Source organism: Lepidochelys olivacea (genome assembly GCF_965140295.1).
Source record: "Lepidochelys olivacea isolate rLepOli2 genome assembly, chromosome: 15".
In the NCBI taxonomy this organism is placed as follows: domain Eukaryota; kingdom Metazoa; phylum Chordata; order Testudines; family Cheloniidae; genus Lepidochelys; species Lepidochelys olivacea.
In genome coordinates this window covers 14,750,608-14,766,598 of record NC_140425.1, presented here as the reverse complement: position 1 = coordinate 14,766,598, position 15,991 = coordinate 14,750,608, and the positions used below count along the sequence as shown (strand labels likewise).

General features: G+C 45.3%; 1 protein-coding gene across 4 annotated transcripts in view; it reads right to left on the bottom strand.

The window, feature by feature from the left end:
• GGT1 (gamma-glutamyltransferase 1) overlaps positions 1 to 13,045 on the bottom strand; it is a 43,896-nt gene extending 30,851 nt beyond the window's left edge. For 2 of the 4 annotated variants that reach the window (XM_084648664.1, XM_084648662.1), the window contains exon 1: positions 3,844 to 4,090. Coding sequence is in view for 1 of the 4 variants with exons in the window: in XM_084648662.1 (XP_084504788.1) it covers positions 3,844 to 3,849 (6 nt within the window). In the remaining 3 variants the exon portion in view is untranslated. Of the gene's footprint in view, positions 1 to 3,843; positions 4,091 to 12,961 lie in introns of those variants that run through there. The other 2 variants (XM_084648663.1, XM_084648666.1) reach the window with 2 other exon arrangements.
• Positions 13,046 to 15,991: the final 2,946 nt, after the last annotated feature.

The window sequence follows — 15,991 nt, the reverse complement described above, 5'->3', positions numbered from 1 at the left end:
ATACTAGACTTCAACTTATTATAAAAAATATCTAGGCTTGGCTGAATCCGATTTTTTTTTATAATTTCAGTGGCTAATATATTTATTTTAAGTTCTCTTATTTTTATCTCTTTAAATGTTCACAGATGCAGGAAATTATGGAAGGGCAGACAATGGGTGGGTGAATTATTTAATGACAGATGTTGAGATTAAAAAACTTAAAGCTTTATAATCATTAGACACAAATTATCAACATCACATGTCAAAATATACAAAGTAAATATCCTTAAATCAAATTCTAATAAGTCCTCAAGCAGCATTTTTCTTACTTGGCCTCACTGTAAAGTTTACATTATCGTAGAGGGAAATGTTTTTTCCATCAGTTTGTGTGTATGATGAAATCCACATTTACAGACAAAAATCTAATCTGTCTAAGCCCAAAAATATAAACTACAGGGGAAAAAATCAAGATGCAAGCTAACAAGATAGACAGGATTCTGCTGAGCAGTGTCAGTGAAAGGCTAGTAAAGTAAACTAGCAATTCTGTTTTAATCCTGGTTTAAGAAAGTGGTATTTCTAGGACTAAGCACAGGATTCAAAGAGATAAATATCAAGATCGTTGGACATTACTACTTAAAGTCATGGAGTGTTCATACACACACCTAGCTGAAGATTGTTATAACAATACAGAGTGGATGGTGTAGCTCTAGCGCTGTGTGTTAATGTGTGTTTAAAATGGTGAGAGATAATGAAGCAGTTCAGTCAAGCAGTGTGTAAGGGGAAAGTTGAAGTCAGGCAAAGTGAGCAGTGTCTGGAAAAGCTGGAGTTGGATGCAGTGGGGATGATTATGCCATCCAAGTCAATTTGCACAGAGAAGAGAGGATGTCTCTCAAAGACAAAGCGCATAACAAAAGTTAGCAAAATGTTTGCTCTCCAAAGCCAAGTTCTGTGTTACCTTTGAAGTGCAGAATTTCCCTATGGAATATTTTAGCAATAAATATTGATTTCCCAGTCCCTCCACTCTTTGAGCAGATTAGGATAGTCTCAGCCTTAACTCAGCTGTCTTTGGAGTTTTCTCTAGTAGTGGTGGGATCTTCTCAGTGTCTCTGATCTTCAGGAAAGCCTCCTCTTTCCCAAGCTGGGCTTATAGTTGGAATTTTGGGCCCAGAAGCCAAACCCAAAGGTTTTTGTCTGTGAAGGACTCATTTAAAGAAACTCAAATGACTGATCATTCCTTGCTTGAAGTGGGTAGCCACTCTCTCTGGGTGAGATCAAGACAACTCTGCACTCAGGATCTGTTGATCTTCAAATGAGGCTGCTTCTACTCAACTGGTGGTGGTGCATCTTTTATGCATTCTTCTTCCATTCAGATGGACTGATGAGTTGAACCATCCCTCAGAAAGATCATTGTCATGATTTTGTGCCTTCTTATTGGTCATCCCCAAAATGTGATGTTGTCCCATCTTCAGGTTACAGGTGAATCCATCGTTGTGGCAGGTCTGGTGTCATTGCACTCTTTTACCCATCCAATAGGTGGCATCCACGATTCAGAAAAGTTAGTTTTCCCATGTAGTTGCAATTCTTTCCTGGAATTTTTTAATTCTTACTTGGCAGACAATCCTAGACAGCAGGATTGTCTGGCTATGTAGACTCCCTCCTCAGGCCCTACGCTACCAGCACTCCCAGCTACCTTCGAGACACCACTGACTTCCTGAGGAAACTTCAATCCATCGGTGATCTTCCTGATAACACCATCCTGGCCACTATGGATGTAGAAGCCCTCTACACCAACATTCCACACAAAGATGGACTACAAGCCGTCAAGAACACTATCCCCAATAATGTCATGGCTAACCTGGTGGCTGAACTTTGTGACTTTGTCCTTACCCATAACTATTTTACATTTGGGGACAATGTATACCTTCAGATCAGCGGCACTGCTATGGGTACCCGCATAGCTCCACAGTATGCCAACATTTTTATGGCTGATTTAGAACAACGCTTCCTCAGCTCTCGTCCCCTAAAGCCCCTACTCTACTTGCGCTATATTGATGACATCTTCATCATCTGGACCCATGGAAAAGAAGCCCTTGAGGAATTCCACCATGATTTCAACAATTTCCATCCCACCATCAACCTCAGCCTGGTCCAGTCCACACAAGAGATCCACTTCCTGGACACTACAGTGCTAATAAACAATGGTCACATAAATACCACCCTATACCGGAAACCTACTGACCGCTATTCCTACCTACATGCCTCCAGCTTTCATCCAGACCACACCACACGATCCATCGTCTACAGCCAAGCTCTGCGATACAACCGCATTTGCTCCAACCCCTCAGACAGAGACAAACACCTACAAGATCTCTGTCAAGCTTTCTTACAACTACAATACCCACCTGCGGAAGTGAAGAAACAGATTGATAGAGCCAGAAGAGTTTCCAGAAGTCACCTACTACAGGACAGGCCTAACAAAGAAAATAACAGAACGCCACTAGCCATCACCTTCAGCCACCAACTAAAACCCCTCCAACGCATTATTAAGGATCTACAACCTATCCTAAAGTATGACCCAACACTCTCACAAATCTTGGGAGACAGGCCAGTCCTTGCCTACAGACAGCCCCGCAACCTGAAGCAAATACTCACCAACAACCACATACCACACAACAGAACCACTAACCCAGGAACCTATCCTTGCAACAAAGCCTGTTGCCAACTGTGCCCACATATCTATTCAGGGGACACCATCACAGGGCCTAATAACATCAGCCACACTATCAGAGGCTCGTTCACCTGCACATCCACCAATGTGATATATGCCATCATGTGCCAGCAATGCCCCTCTGCCATTTACATTGGTCAAACTGGACAGTCTCTACGTAAAAGAATAAATGGACACAAATCAGATGTCAAGAATTATAACATTCATAAACCAGTCGGAGAACACTTCAATCTCTCTGGTCACGCAATCACAGACATGAAGGTCGCTATCTTAAAACAAAAAAACTTCAAATCCAGACTCCAGCGAGAAACTGCTGAATTGGAATTCATTTGCAAATTGGATACTGTTAATTTAGGCTTAAATAGAGACTGGGAGTGGCTAAGTCATTATGCAAGGTAGCCTATTTCCCCTTGTTTTTTCCTACCCCCCCCCCCCCAGATGTTCTGGTTTAACTTGGATTTAAACTTGGAGAGTGGTCAGTTTGGATGAGCTATTACCAGCAGGAGAGTGAGTTTGTGTGTGTATGGGGTGGGGTGGGGGTGGGGGGGTGAGAAAACCTGGATTTGTGCTGGACATGGCCCACCTTGATTACCATGCACATTGTAGGGAGAGTGGTCACTTTGGATGAGCTATTACCAGCAGGAGAGTGAGTTTGTGTGTGTATGGGGGTGGGGGGTGAGAAAACCTGAAAGTGAGTTTGTGTGTGTGGTTTTTGGGAGGGGGGTGAGGGGGTGAGAGAACCTGGATTTGTGCAGGAAGTGGCCCAACTTGATTATCATGCACATTGTGTAGAGAGTTGTCACTTTGGATGGGCTATCACCAGCAGGAGAGTGAATTTGTGTGGGGGGGTGGAGGGTGAGAAAACCTGGATTTGTGCTGGAAATGGCCCAACTTGATGATCACTTTAGATAAGCTATTACCAGCAGGACAGTGGGGTGGGAGGAGGTATTGTTTCATATTCTCTGTGTGTATATAAAGTCTGCTGCAGTTTCCACGGTATGCATCCGATGAAGTGAGCTGTAGCTCACGAAAGCTCATGCTCAAATAAATTGGTTAGTCTCTAAGGTGCCACAAGTACTCCTTTTCTTTTTGCAAATACAGACTAACACGGCTGTTACTCTGAAACATGTACTTACCAGCATTCAAGGGAGGCATGGAGGGCAAATCTGCAGTTCCCTTGTCGATAAGCAATCCCACAGACAGAGCTTTGGGACCTGTAGGTCCCAGGTGATCATCTGCTACAGAACCTCTCTAATTCCCCCTTAGCTCTCACAAGTGTTGAAAATCTTTATCAGCTCCTGTCCTGTCATGCAATTTCCCAAGTAGCAGTAATTGCTCTTCCAAGTGCCAAAGTATCTACTTAGCACTAGCAATAATTAATTATATTTCTCTTGAAAAGCACTCTGAGGAATTCCCAGTATCTGATGTTTGTACTCCCTTGTTCATGAAGTTGAGTTCCCTCCATCTAGTTACTTTTCAATTAACAGCCTCAGAGGAGGACATTAGTTAAACATTGACTGAAGAATCAAGAACTCACCCCTTTCAATCTTTATTTAGTGCTCATGAAAAGCACCATACTGAGAGCCCTGCAGGCTGAAGTCCTTATTTATAAATGAAACCAAGAGTTAATCAGTATGTCTGACTTCTGATTAAGAGGGACCTCTCCTATGGAGAGTGTTCAGAATCTTCTTAGGTATATATATATGGCCCTCGTTACCATGGCATCTGAACCACTCAAGTCTTTAGTGCCTTTAGCCTCAAAGCCCTGCAAGGTAGGGAAATATTGTTATTAAAAAAAAAAAAACAGACTGGGAATTGAGGCAGGGAAAGACTAAGTGACTTGCCCATAGTCACACAGTGACAGAACAGGGATTTGAACCAGTTGTGCCAAGTCATAGTGCCCTAACCCCTGGACCTTCCTTCCTCTGGCAACATGAGCACTTCACTTCTTTGCCTCCTTGCTCAGCTTTCCAGGGGTGCCAGTTCATGCCATCAGATGTTAATTTTTGGTCTTTAGCAACAGACACGATTTTAACCAACCACCTACCTAATCATTAAAGACCCCAAAAATCTCATTATCAATCCCTCAGCCAGCCAGCCCTCTTCCTACTTGTGACCCAAGTTTTCCTGCCTCAGGGCATGAGCCATTATAAAAAACGTGCTGGCTGTATTAACTTGAAACATTAAAGTAGTTTGACAATAAAAAAGTAATTCCCGATAAGGTTCTATGCTTCCTAAAATAAAGGTGTTATTCCTTTCCTGAGAGAAACCACCACCAAAGGTAGAAAAAAAACCCACCCTTAAGTTCCACTAAACATCTATATTAGCTTATTAATATTGAAATATGATCTATTTTTTAGCCTCGGAGATGCACAGAAGTCCCCTGCAAGGTATGTAAACCCTTTGGAATACCTTAAGATACATAGGATAGGCTTTTAACTTCCAATATACGCCTCCTGCTCTATAGTACATCACAAGTGCGAAAGCTTCCCATTTGTTACACTTATTGATTCTAATACAAGAATAATTTCAGTGTGTGGGGAGGTGTTTGCAAGAGATCCAAAGAGCAGGCTAAGACAAAGGAAACTTTTGGAAGGTAGGTAAATGGAGACCCACATTTTGACCCGTAAGAAACTAACATGTTGCAGGTTGAGAAGGATGAGAGGTAGTGGGTGAGAGCACTGATAACCATCAGTATCCAGACTGGTGCCTGTGGTCATTAGATTCCAAGGCCAGAAGGGACCACTGTGACCATCTAGTCTTAGCTCCTGTATTACACAAGCCAGAGAACTTCCCCAAAAGAATTCCTTGGGCAGATCTTTTAGAAAAACATCCAGTCTTGATTTAAAGATACACTATTACTTTTATCAACCAAACTCAGTCCATGTGTACTTACTGTTTAAAGTCTACATGATGGACAAGCTGATCATGACTACACAGGCCAGGTTGTTCCAGCCTTAAATTTGCAGGAGAAACAGCACTAAGACAACTTAAGCTCTACCCCTGTACGTCTCTTAGTCCTTTATATTCAACATGGAGTATACTTTCTAGGTGGAGAATTTACACTGTGATTTGTTGTACAGAATTCTTTTTCTATATGTTAGCTTATATGCACATACCTGTGATATAATGAATCTCAGCTTTGGAACAACACTAACACCAGGTGTTTTAATCCAAAGACATAGTTTTGATCTTGCCTTTGATTTAGGTTTCAACTGTGTCCATATACTAGCTTCAACCCCAGTGATGTGTCTAATTGCGGGTTCATGGAATTATTTTGCTCAGGGGGAAGATTTGCTGTCTGTAGCTTATTTCTACAGTCCCCAGTTGTTACAGGAACACAGTGAGAGTTATGTACGGTTGTTTAAAAGGCCAGATTTTGTAACACTTCTGCACTGACATTAAGGTTTGGAAGTTTTCATGTTGATATGGAACAGTTGTGTTGTTTCTACAACAGGCTGATTTAGTCTGTGGCTATTGCTAGTGTGTTGTTACAGAGGCCGAATTAAGTTGTTTGGATTCTGGTCAGTGATAATTGCTCTGTTTACTGGCCTGTGCGTATGCCCATAAGGAGTTAAAGTTACATAACTCAATCTAAACCCAACCTTACTTTGGAATTTCTAGTTCTGAGATTTTTAAGTGATACATGTAGTGATTGTTTTGAACCTCACAAATAGCAGCCCTTAGGTAACTAAATATTTTCATGTGGGTAAAGAAATAGGGTTGATTGACACTGAATAAGATGTTAGCTAACCTTAAAATCCACAAAAATCAACACAGAAACATTGTTGTTTTCCTGGTCATCATCAACGAGAAAAAGAAAATACCCAGCAGAAAATACCTTCCTTCCTCCACCATAAACATTAATATGAAGTTAAACTGTCTGGTTTTGTCATCTCTCTAAATCCAAGATCTCCAGGTTACATTGAAACAGGATGTGCAAGTTGGTCCCCTCTACTTTCCCTTTCTCCCAGAGGAAAATATTTGTCAGCACATTAGGGATGTTTTCTTTCCATTGTCCTTAGGAGACAATTTCAGAGTAGCAGCTGAGTTAGTCTATATTCGCAAAAAGAAAAGGAGTACTTGTGGCACCTTAGAGACTAACCAATTTATCTGAGCATAAGCTTTCGTGAGCTACAGCTCACTTCATCGGATGCATTCAGTGGAAAATACAGTGAGGAGATTTATATACACACAGAACATGAAAAAATGGGTGTTTATCATGCACACTGTAAGGAGAGTGATCACTTAAGATGAGCTATTACCAGCAGGAGAGTGGGGCGGGGGGGGGGGGAACGGGGGGGGGGGAGAAAACCCTTTGTAGTGATAATCAAGGTGGGCCATTTCCAGCAGTTAACAAGAATGCCTGAGGAACAGTGGGGGGGGGGGAATAAACATGGGGAAATAGTTTTACTTTGTGTAATGACTCAACCACTCCCAGTCTCTATTCAAGCCTAAGTTAATTGTATCCAGTTTGCAAATTAATTCCAATTCAGCAGTCTCTCGTTGGAGTCTGTTTTTGAAGTCTTTTTGTTGTAATATTGCGACCTTTAGGTCTGTAATCGAGTGACCAGAGAGATTGAAGTGTTCTCCGACTGGTTTATGAATGTTATAATTCTTGACATCTGATTTGTGTCTATTTATTCTTTTACGTAGAGACTGTCCAGTTTGACCAATGTACATGGCAGAGGGGCATTGCTGGCACATGATGGCAGATATCACATTGGTAGATGTGCAGGTGAACGAGCCTCTGATAGTGTGGCTGATGTGATTAGGCCCTATGATGGTGTCCCCTGAATAGATATGTGGACACAGTTGGCAACGGGCTTTGTTGCAAGGATAAGTTCCTGGGTTAGTGGTTCTGTTGTGTGGTGTTTGGTTGCTGGTGAGTATTTGCTTCAGGTTGGGGGGCTGTCTGTAGGCAAGGACTGGCCTGTCTCCCAAGATTTGTGAGAGCGATGGGTCATCCTTCAGGATAGGTTGTAGATCCTTGATGATGCGTTGGAGAGGTTTTAGTTGGGAGCTGAAGGTGACGGCTAGTGGCGTTCTGTTATTTTCTTTTTGGGCAACCACACACCATGTCAAGAATTATAACATTCATAAACCAGTCGGAGAACACTTCAATCTCTCTGGTCACTCGATTTCTGACCTAAAAGTGGCAATTCTTCAACAAAAAGACTTCAGAAACAGACTCCAACGAGAGACTGCTGAATTGGAATTAATTTGCAAATTGGATACAATTAACTTACACAAAGTAAAACTATTTCCCCATGTTTATTCCCCCCCCCCCTTCCTCAGGCGTTCTTGTTAACTGCTGGAAATGGCCCACCTTGATTATCACTACAAAGGATTCCCCCCCACACACTCTCCTGCTGGTAATAGCTCATCTTAAGTGATCACTCTCCTTACAGTGTGCATGATAAACACCCATTTTTTCATGTTCTGTGTGTATATAAATCTCCTCACTGTTTTTTCCACTGAATGCATCCGATGACGTGAGCTATAGCTCACGAAAGCTTATGCTCAAATAAATTAGTTAGTCTCTAGGTGCCAAAAGTCCTCCTTTTCTTTTTGCTGACATTGAAATACAAGCACCTTGGAGATCATTTCTGGAGTGATGTTTTTAAATTGTTTCCCTATCCATTTGCAAGGTTCTCATCCCTGCAGTTTTTCATAGCTGCTTTTCGGCAACCTCTAATCAATCTGACATGACCGATCTCACCACAGAAACTCCAAGAGGCACGATCTGGGATCCCTGACGACAGGGTGACCAGATAGCAACTGTGAAAAAACGGGATGGGGGTGGTGGATAATAGGCACCTGTATAAGAAAAAGTCCCAAAAAACGGAACTGTCCCTATAAAAACAGGACATCTGGTCACCCTACCTGACAAGAATTAGCATGTAAACAGAACTTCTGGTCTCGGCAAAGAAGGGGAGACAGGAACAGAGCCTTCACAACAAAGTCTCTGCCCTCCAATTGCCGAGTCATTGCCACCTTCTGCCCCAACAGTCAGCTGTCAGGTATTTGTGCTTAAGAAACAGGACTTCATTCTTTCATGAGGCACCTTTCCCCTCTGACATGATAACCTGCCCAACATCGTAATCGGCTCTTATTCAATTTCAAGATAAGGGACCTTTGACCTGAACATAAGGATAAGAGATCTTAAAATAAACAGCAAAAACATGCCTACGTTAAAATACTGGGTGAGGCCTTGGCAAAACGTCTAAGAGACTTTATCTGAAAGAAGCACCTTCAGAGAAACAAGACTCGGACACAAGCAAGGCATCATCCTTCTCTGTTCTGTATGGTGTGAGCCCATGAGCATGCTAAATTAGAGACCACTGCTGTGGCTAAGATTGGTGAACACAAGCCAGACATCTGAAAAGTGTTCTATGGGAGCTTATAGAGGCTTTCTTTCTCCAGAGTCAAGAATGAGGTTATTTGGGGAAGCTCCCCTTTGTACAGGGGCAAAGCTTTGTCTTAATCTTATCAGAACACACTCTGGCTGAGCAGCGGGTTTAGGCTGAGGTCAGGCAAATGGCTGTCTCAGTCTGTCTAGATTGTCTGAGTGGCTCTAAAGCCTTTTCATATTAGGTCGCTTAGAAGACTTACACACCTCCCTCCCGAAGCCCCCAGGTCTGATTGAATAGCCTCCTAGCAGCCACCCTAATAGTTTGCTACATGAGAAGCATAACATGAAGGTTACAAGGGGTAAAGATCAGCTCATTCCAGCCTGGGGCATGCTGCTGCCAGGCTTCCTTCCCCCGCAGTGTGGCCATGTGTTGTGAAGTCCTCTTAGAGGCAGAACATAGGCTGAGCTGCTGGAGATTTCTAGGGTCTACTTCTCCTCTCCCTTATACCAGTATAATCCAAGAGCAACTGCACTCAAACCACTGAGTTTGAGTTTCACCCATGCAACCAACATCAGAATCAGGCCCATAGGCTGTGTGTGACTGGGAAGGAAGCAGAAAGCCAATGTTCAGCCTCCTAATGATTTGTTGCATTAAACAGCTGTCTGCCGCTTGCCTCCTGGCAATTATTTGATCCCAGTCTCTGAGAGCTAACCTGCTGCTGGAGCCCCCATGGCTCTCCCTAGAGAGCTGGAAAGAGTTTTTAAAATCCAAACCCAACCCGTGTTGTATTGGACAAGAAAGAGATGAACGCAGCTGAGGGGCCACTATTCAGACAGACTGCGGTTCTCTTTCCTGTATCAGGGCGATAAAAGGACAGTGTTTGCTAACCTGGGACAGCCTTTGAGCCTCAGAGCACAGAAGCAGGCAGCTTTGCTGACAGCGCTTTGGAAAGCAAGCGGTCAGCAGATTGGAACTTGCGGAGAGAAGACATTTTAGCAAGATGAAACGGTTCTCTGGCCTGGGAGAGGGCAAAGCCAACTGAGGCCAAGGGCTTCAGAGGAACAACCCACTGGCCCTAGAACCACAGCTCAATAAACAGAGTATCTCAGCACCAGAGTCACTCCCTCATTCCAGGAGTAATCCAGCCCCTGAGAGAGTAGCTCACTCCATGTGCTTCCATTTATAAGCCCTGGATTTCCCCTCTAATGGGGTAATTAACCCAAGGTGAGCCCAGCCCCTAGGACTGGGCTCCCGGTAGTAAAGACAGGCAGGTGATGAAGGCGTATCTGCTAAAGGAGAGGAGGACTTGTGGCACCTTAGAGACTAACCAATTTATTTGAGCATAAACTTTTGTGAGCTACAGCTCACTTCATTGGATGAGATTTTAACCCTTTTCCTGCCAGCCACAAGGGGTGACTGACACACTGTTCCACAGCTCATTGTTGATTAGATTTAACCCCATCCCTGAGACTGCTCCAACACTTCCTTTCCAGAAGCAAGTGCCGGTGTCCCTTGAGCTCACGTCCTCTGTGTTTCCATCACTTTCCCTGGCAGTTTATAATTATTACTCTTCATGTGTTTGGGTTCATTATTTACTCCTGCTTTTTAGGCCATGTGCTGTACTTTCTGAAATGCTGCCTGCTGGACAATTTCCCCAAGCTGCTTTATTAACCCCTTCTTCACCATTTTGAACCCTCTGGACACTGCTTTCTCAGCACCTGTGAGCCTGCCTGTGCTAACCACAGCCAGCCTTAGCCTGGGCCACATGTGCAGCCCCACAGAACTCTCCTCACGCTTACAGTTCTTTAAGAAACCCAGGCGCGGGAGCGGGTTTTTCTAAGAAAGCAAAAAGACAAGCAGGCGTGAGAGAGAATAAGTACAGGAGGGAGAGAAAGCGAGCACACACTAGCTTTAAAAGAAAAATAGAAACAAAGTGAGACAGCAAATGAGTGGGGGGGGGAGGAGAGGAAGAAGAAAAGCACAGGAAGAGGGAAGACAAAGCAAGAAATGATGCCCAGCCTTTAGGCTAGTTGCTCCTGGTTCATTTAGTCCTGCTGCGAGGGAAGATTTGGTGGCCTCTCCCCAGCAGACATCTCCCACCAGCCCTGCAAGCTGCAGGGAAAGTAGAAGGCAGAATGCTGTTGCTTTTGGGATTTGAGTCTTTCTTTTGTTCTCTTGGGCTTGACGGTTTGTCTTTTAAAACATTGCCACAGCAGCAAGTAATTTGTTTGCTGGCCTGTCAAGCCCTGATTCAGGGACGAGAGGCAGATTTAAGAATAATTAGCGGGGTTGAGGGACAGATCCAACACCCACTGAAAGCAACGGAAAGGCTCCCACTGACCCCAGTGGAAAAGTGCTCAGGCCCTGAGTCTGGAAAGTGCTTAGGCCCAGGTCCTCAAAGGTTTTTAGGCTCCTCCTGACTGCCACTGATTCCAATGGACATTGGGAGCCTAAATACCTTTGTGGATCTGGGCCTTAGCTACCTGCTTAAATCTATCCCCCATTCATTGAAGTTAATGGGATCTACGCAGGTGCTTAAGGTACTTTCCCAAACACGGGACTTAAAAAGGGGAAAATGGAAATGCGGGTGTGGCTGGAGTCAGTAACCATAGGGGGAAAGAGGCCCTGCTGCAGCCCCTCTAGCCCCCACTAGCAGGCTGCCCGTCAATCGCCCGATTGAAAGGCCTCGTCAAAGATACCCTCCTTTCCTAGCATCGGTGTCTATTCCGGTGCTGGCACTCTGGGGACTTGTATTCAGTTAATAGCACTTGTAACAGAGAGTGTGGTTAAAGGAATTGGTTACTAGGACGATTTTTACGAGTAGCTCTGGTTTGTTTTGTCCGTCCACTCCTGGGAGATTTGAACATGTCCCTGTGACGGTTGTTTGGCATGTGCTAGGCCCTGTACAGCCACTGCACAAAGACAGTCCCTGTCCGAGAGGCTCACACGTGACACATCAGGTAGGATGACAAAGGGGTGGGGGCGGGTTGTGAAAAGGGGATTTTGTGAATAGCTTTTCCAGCAGAATGGTCAAATGGCTTGTTAGGCGCAGCAGGCAGAGTGGGATGTGGCTGAGATACCCTAGGGGTGAGATGGGGCCGGCCCCTCAGCCTTTCCGAGGCCATGCGTGAGGGTGCGTGTTGTGGGGGGGATCAGCGAGAGGTTTTTCTGGATCCACCTTGTTCTTGCAGTCGGTAAATTGCTTCCTGGATGCTTTGTCAGCCAAGTGCCCCTCTGTAGGCCGGTCCCAGGCAATGCTTTCTCAGCCATGCATGCCTGCCTCTGCCCTTAAGAGTTTTGATTTTTGACCCAAGAATTAGGTTTGGCCAGCTCTGCTCCACGGGGCAACTCTCTTCAGCCTCACTGGGCTGTCTCCTCTCACTACCCCGGTCAGATTAGTGCTACTGCCTTTGGCGGTGCCCTTTGCGTTTGTCATACACAAAAACCTGGCACTGCTACAGGGCCTTTCATCTACACATATTAATTAATGAAGCCTCATGACTCCTCTATGAGCTAGGCAGGAATTACTATTATTAACAACGGATGGATGGGTAAATTGCGTCATGCAGCGGTTGAATGGCTTACCCTAGCTCACCCAACCGGTCAGTAGCAAAGCTGAGAAATGACCACAGGACATGTGACACCCATTCCCTAATCTAACCACACTCTCTGTAAAGAGACACAATCCAGCTAAACCAGACACACTCCCTCTCTTCACATCCTGATCCACACACAGGTAGCTAGGACCCAGTTGTTTAGAAAGCAAAGCCACTGTAACAAAACATTATGAAACCAGCTAGAGAAGGGGTTTGTTTAAAGGCAAGGAGCAAAACCAGGACACAACCCAACCAAAAATAAGAGTTCAGTGGGGGGAAAATAAAGCCATGTGGTTGCTTACCCTCGGGAAAGCTGGGATGGTAGCTGGGAGCTGTTCACCTTCTGCCAGTGACACAAAGGACGGCTCTTTCGTCCCACTCGCCTCGTCCACGCTTGCAAATGGATTTCAGAAGTAAGAACTTCCAGGCAGGGGTTAGTGGCTGTTAAACTTTATAAATGGGAGTGGTCAGAAACAGAGCAGTGACTCCAGAGTCTGATGTAAGGAACTTGCAGCTCTTTGAACACCTGCAGTGGTGTTGGAAAATGGCTTCCCTGCCCGTTTTTCTTTCCCTTGCTCTTTTTGGGTTTCTTTTCCCACCCTGGATGATTTACTGCTCACAGGAGAAAGCTGAGAACAGAGCAGTTAGACTTTTTGCAGGCTGTATTTTCTCACGGCAGGGAAAGTGGAATATAGCACAGAGAAAGGTAAAAGGTCTCACTTGAATTGGGGTGGTTCCTTGGCATCATGTTGTCCCAGGGCTGACGCCCTGCTGGAAGCACAATTTTTGCAACGCTTTGGCCAACATGCTGACAGCAGTGAGCTCTGCCCCACAGTGGGGCATAGAGCACCATTGCTCACTGCTCATCACAGCCAGCGGGAAAGTTCAGCCTTGGGGCCAGACTGATGGGCCTAGGGCAGCCACAGCCGAGCGCAGGCCCAGGCGTGCTCCGAGTTCCCTGGGCTGCGAGGGGCAGTGTACGTGACTCCTGAGGGGAGGCCGGCTCCTGGCATTGCCTGAGCGTCCATGTGTTGCCTTGGACAGTGCTCGGAGCCGCTCCAGAGAGAGACATGTCCGGCCCGTCTCAGCCAGAGGTGTGTTGTTGCCCATGGACAGTGGGGTGGTTCCCCCAAGGAACCGCTCCACCCCCTGATTATAAATAATTCAGTTTCCTTCTCTATGGCTTTGTAGTGTCCCTTACTGGAGGCTTTGTCTTAGATTTTGAAGGCTAGTGCCACACAAACTGCATGGACTTTAGCAGGTTCAGACATAGGTGCGGGAACTAGGGGTCCTGGGGATGCTACCACACCCCCCGGCTTGAAGTGGTTTCCATCCTATGCAGGGTTGACAGTTTGATTCAATGGCTCTCAGCACCCCCACTACACAAATTGTTCCAGCCCCTCTGGGTTCAGAGCCCTGTTGCTCCTGATGCTTTTTCTTGCTGAGAAATGACTAACCGAATGCGCGATACTCCCAGGGAAAAAAATCTGGGGCAGGTGCAGATAAGGCTGAGAGTAAGTTGGTTCTCACCGCAGCCCCTTCTCCCTCCCCCCCCCAACATGAGGACAGATCCTCAGCTGATGCACGTCAGAGTCGCTGCGTTGACTTCCACAGCACTGTGCTGCTCTACACCATCGGAGGATCTGGCCCGCCCTCTCCTACTACGTATTTGTGCAGCTCCTAGCACAATGGGGCCCTGATCTCTGCTGGGGCCTCGAGACGAGCACAACCCTAAAATGCAGTCACTTCATACTGATAGGGCTAGAACCTTACTTTTTAAAATGAAAGCGTAGCTCTCCAGAGGTCATTTGGCATCCTATTTTCAGTGCCTTGGAGCCACTCTGCCTATCTGATATTAGTATTCCAAATCTTAACAACTTTTAAAACTAAAAACTAAGTAACTAATCACTAGTCTTGGACACAATTAAGTGAGTCCTATAAAGTTTTATTTCTCTTCTTTCTGCTCCAAGGAGGTTAGAAGACCTGGATGCAGGTGAACACCACTAATTTCAGAGGATTGTAATAATTCTGGACAGCCTTGTCCAATTCCCTTCACATTGGGTAGTCAACATCAACCTCAGTCCCAGACCTAACCTGCCAAAGTTGAGGCTGATATTCCTTTTGTTTGTGGAGTTTAGTGGCAGAGGAGTAGGTCGGGGGCAAAAAACGTCAGGATTATAACGGAAACTCCTTTGCAACCTTGACTGTGGAGTAGCCCCTGCATAATATTCCATCTCTAGAATGGAGTCTTACTCCACAGTCAGAGACAATGCTGCCATCTCCCTTCCCCCAGCAGTCTGAGAGACCCCATGGCACTCTGAAACCATACGGCTGTTCTGCCCGGACTGGTATCCATTAATCTACCTGGGCTTCCAAAAGTTAACCTTGTCCCCACGCTGCATCATGTGACTAACACAAGAGTAGTCTAAATGTTTTATTTCATCCCTTCAAATGAAACACAGTTCAACTGACCTGGAGTTGAGTCTAGCTGCATCTCCCCAGGGTTCCCGAGAACAGCTTCACCCAGCTGGCCACGGGATGTTGATGAACCAAGAACCTCTACAGATGACAAGGCCCTTATTAACCAGTGGGGTAATGAATGCTGATCACACCCAGTGCGCAATCAGCTTTGGCATGAAGATTGCTGTGGACTTCTCTCATTACTACCATTAACCATAGACTTCGTATAGAAAAAGGCATCCAGCTACACTGGCCAGTACCCCTCTGTTTTTACCAACATAGCACCAGGCTGCCCTGTACCCATTCATTATAAACTCTTTGGGGTAGGGTTTATGGCCTTTGTGTGACACATCCTACATACTGTACAGCACTGCTTATACACATGGCATAAACAACATCCTCCATACATCTGACCTAAATGTCCTTAAGTGGGAGGATGGCCTGCTGGCCATTGTACAATTCTATGACTCAGGAGACCTGAATTCCCGGTGCTAACCCTGATTGACTCTGACATTGGGTGAGACACTTTCTCTTGCTGCCTCAGTTATCCTAATGTAAAATGCCTTGATAGAGTCATAGAATATCAGAGTTGGAAGGGACCTCAGGACGTCATCTAGTCGAACCCGGTGCTCAAAGCAGGACCAATCCCCAATTTTGGCCCCAGATCCCTAATGGCCAAGGATCGAACTCACAAACCTGGGTTTAGCAGGCCAATGTTCAAACCACTGAGCTATCCCCTGACTCCGCAAGTCCAGTTATGAAAAAAACTAGCCTTTTGAAGCTAGGCCCTGAAGAGAAGGTCTTTTTTTCCTGATTACGTGTTACAGAAGACCAAGATCTAAGACCTAAGCTGTATAACGAAATGACTGACC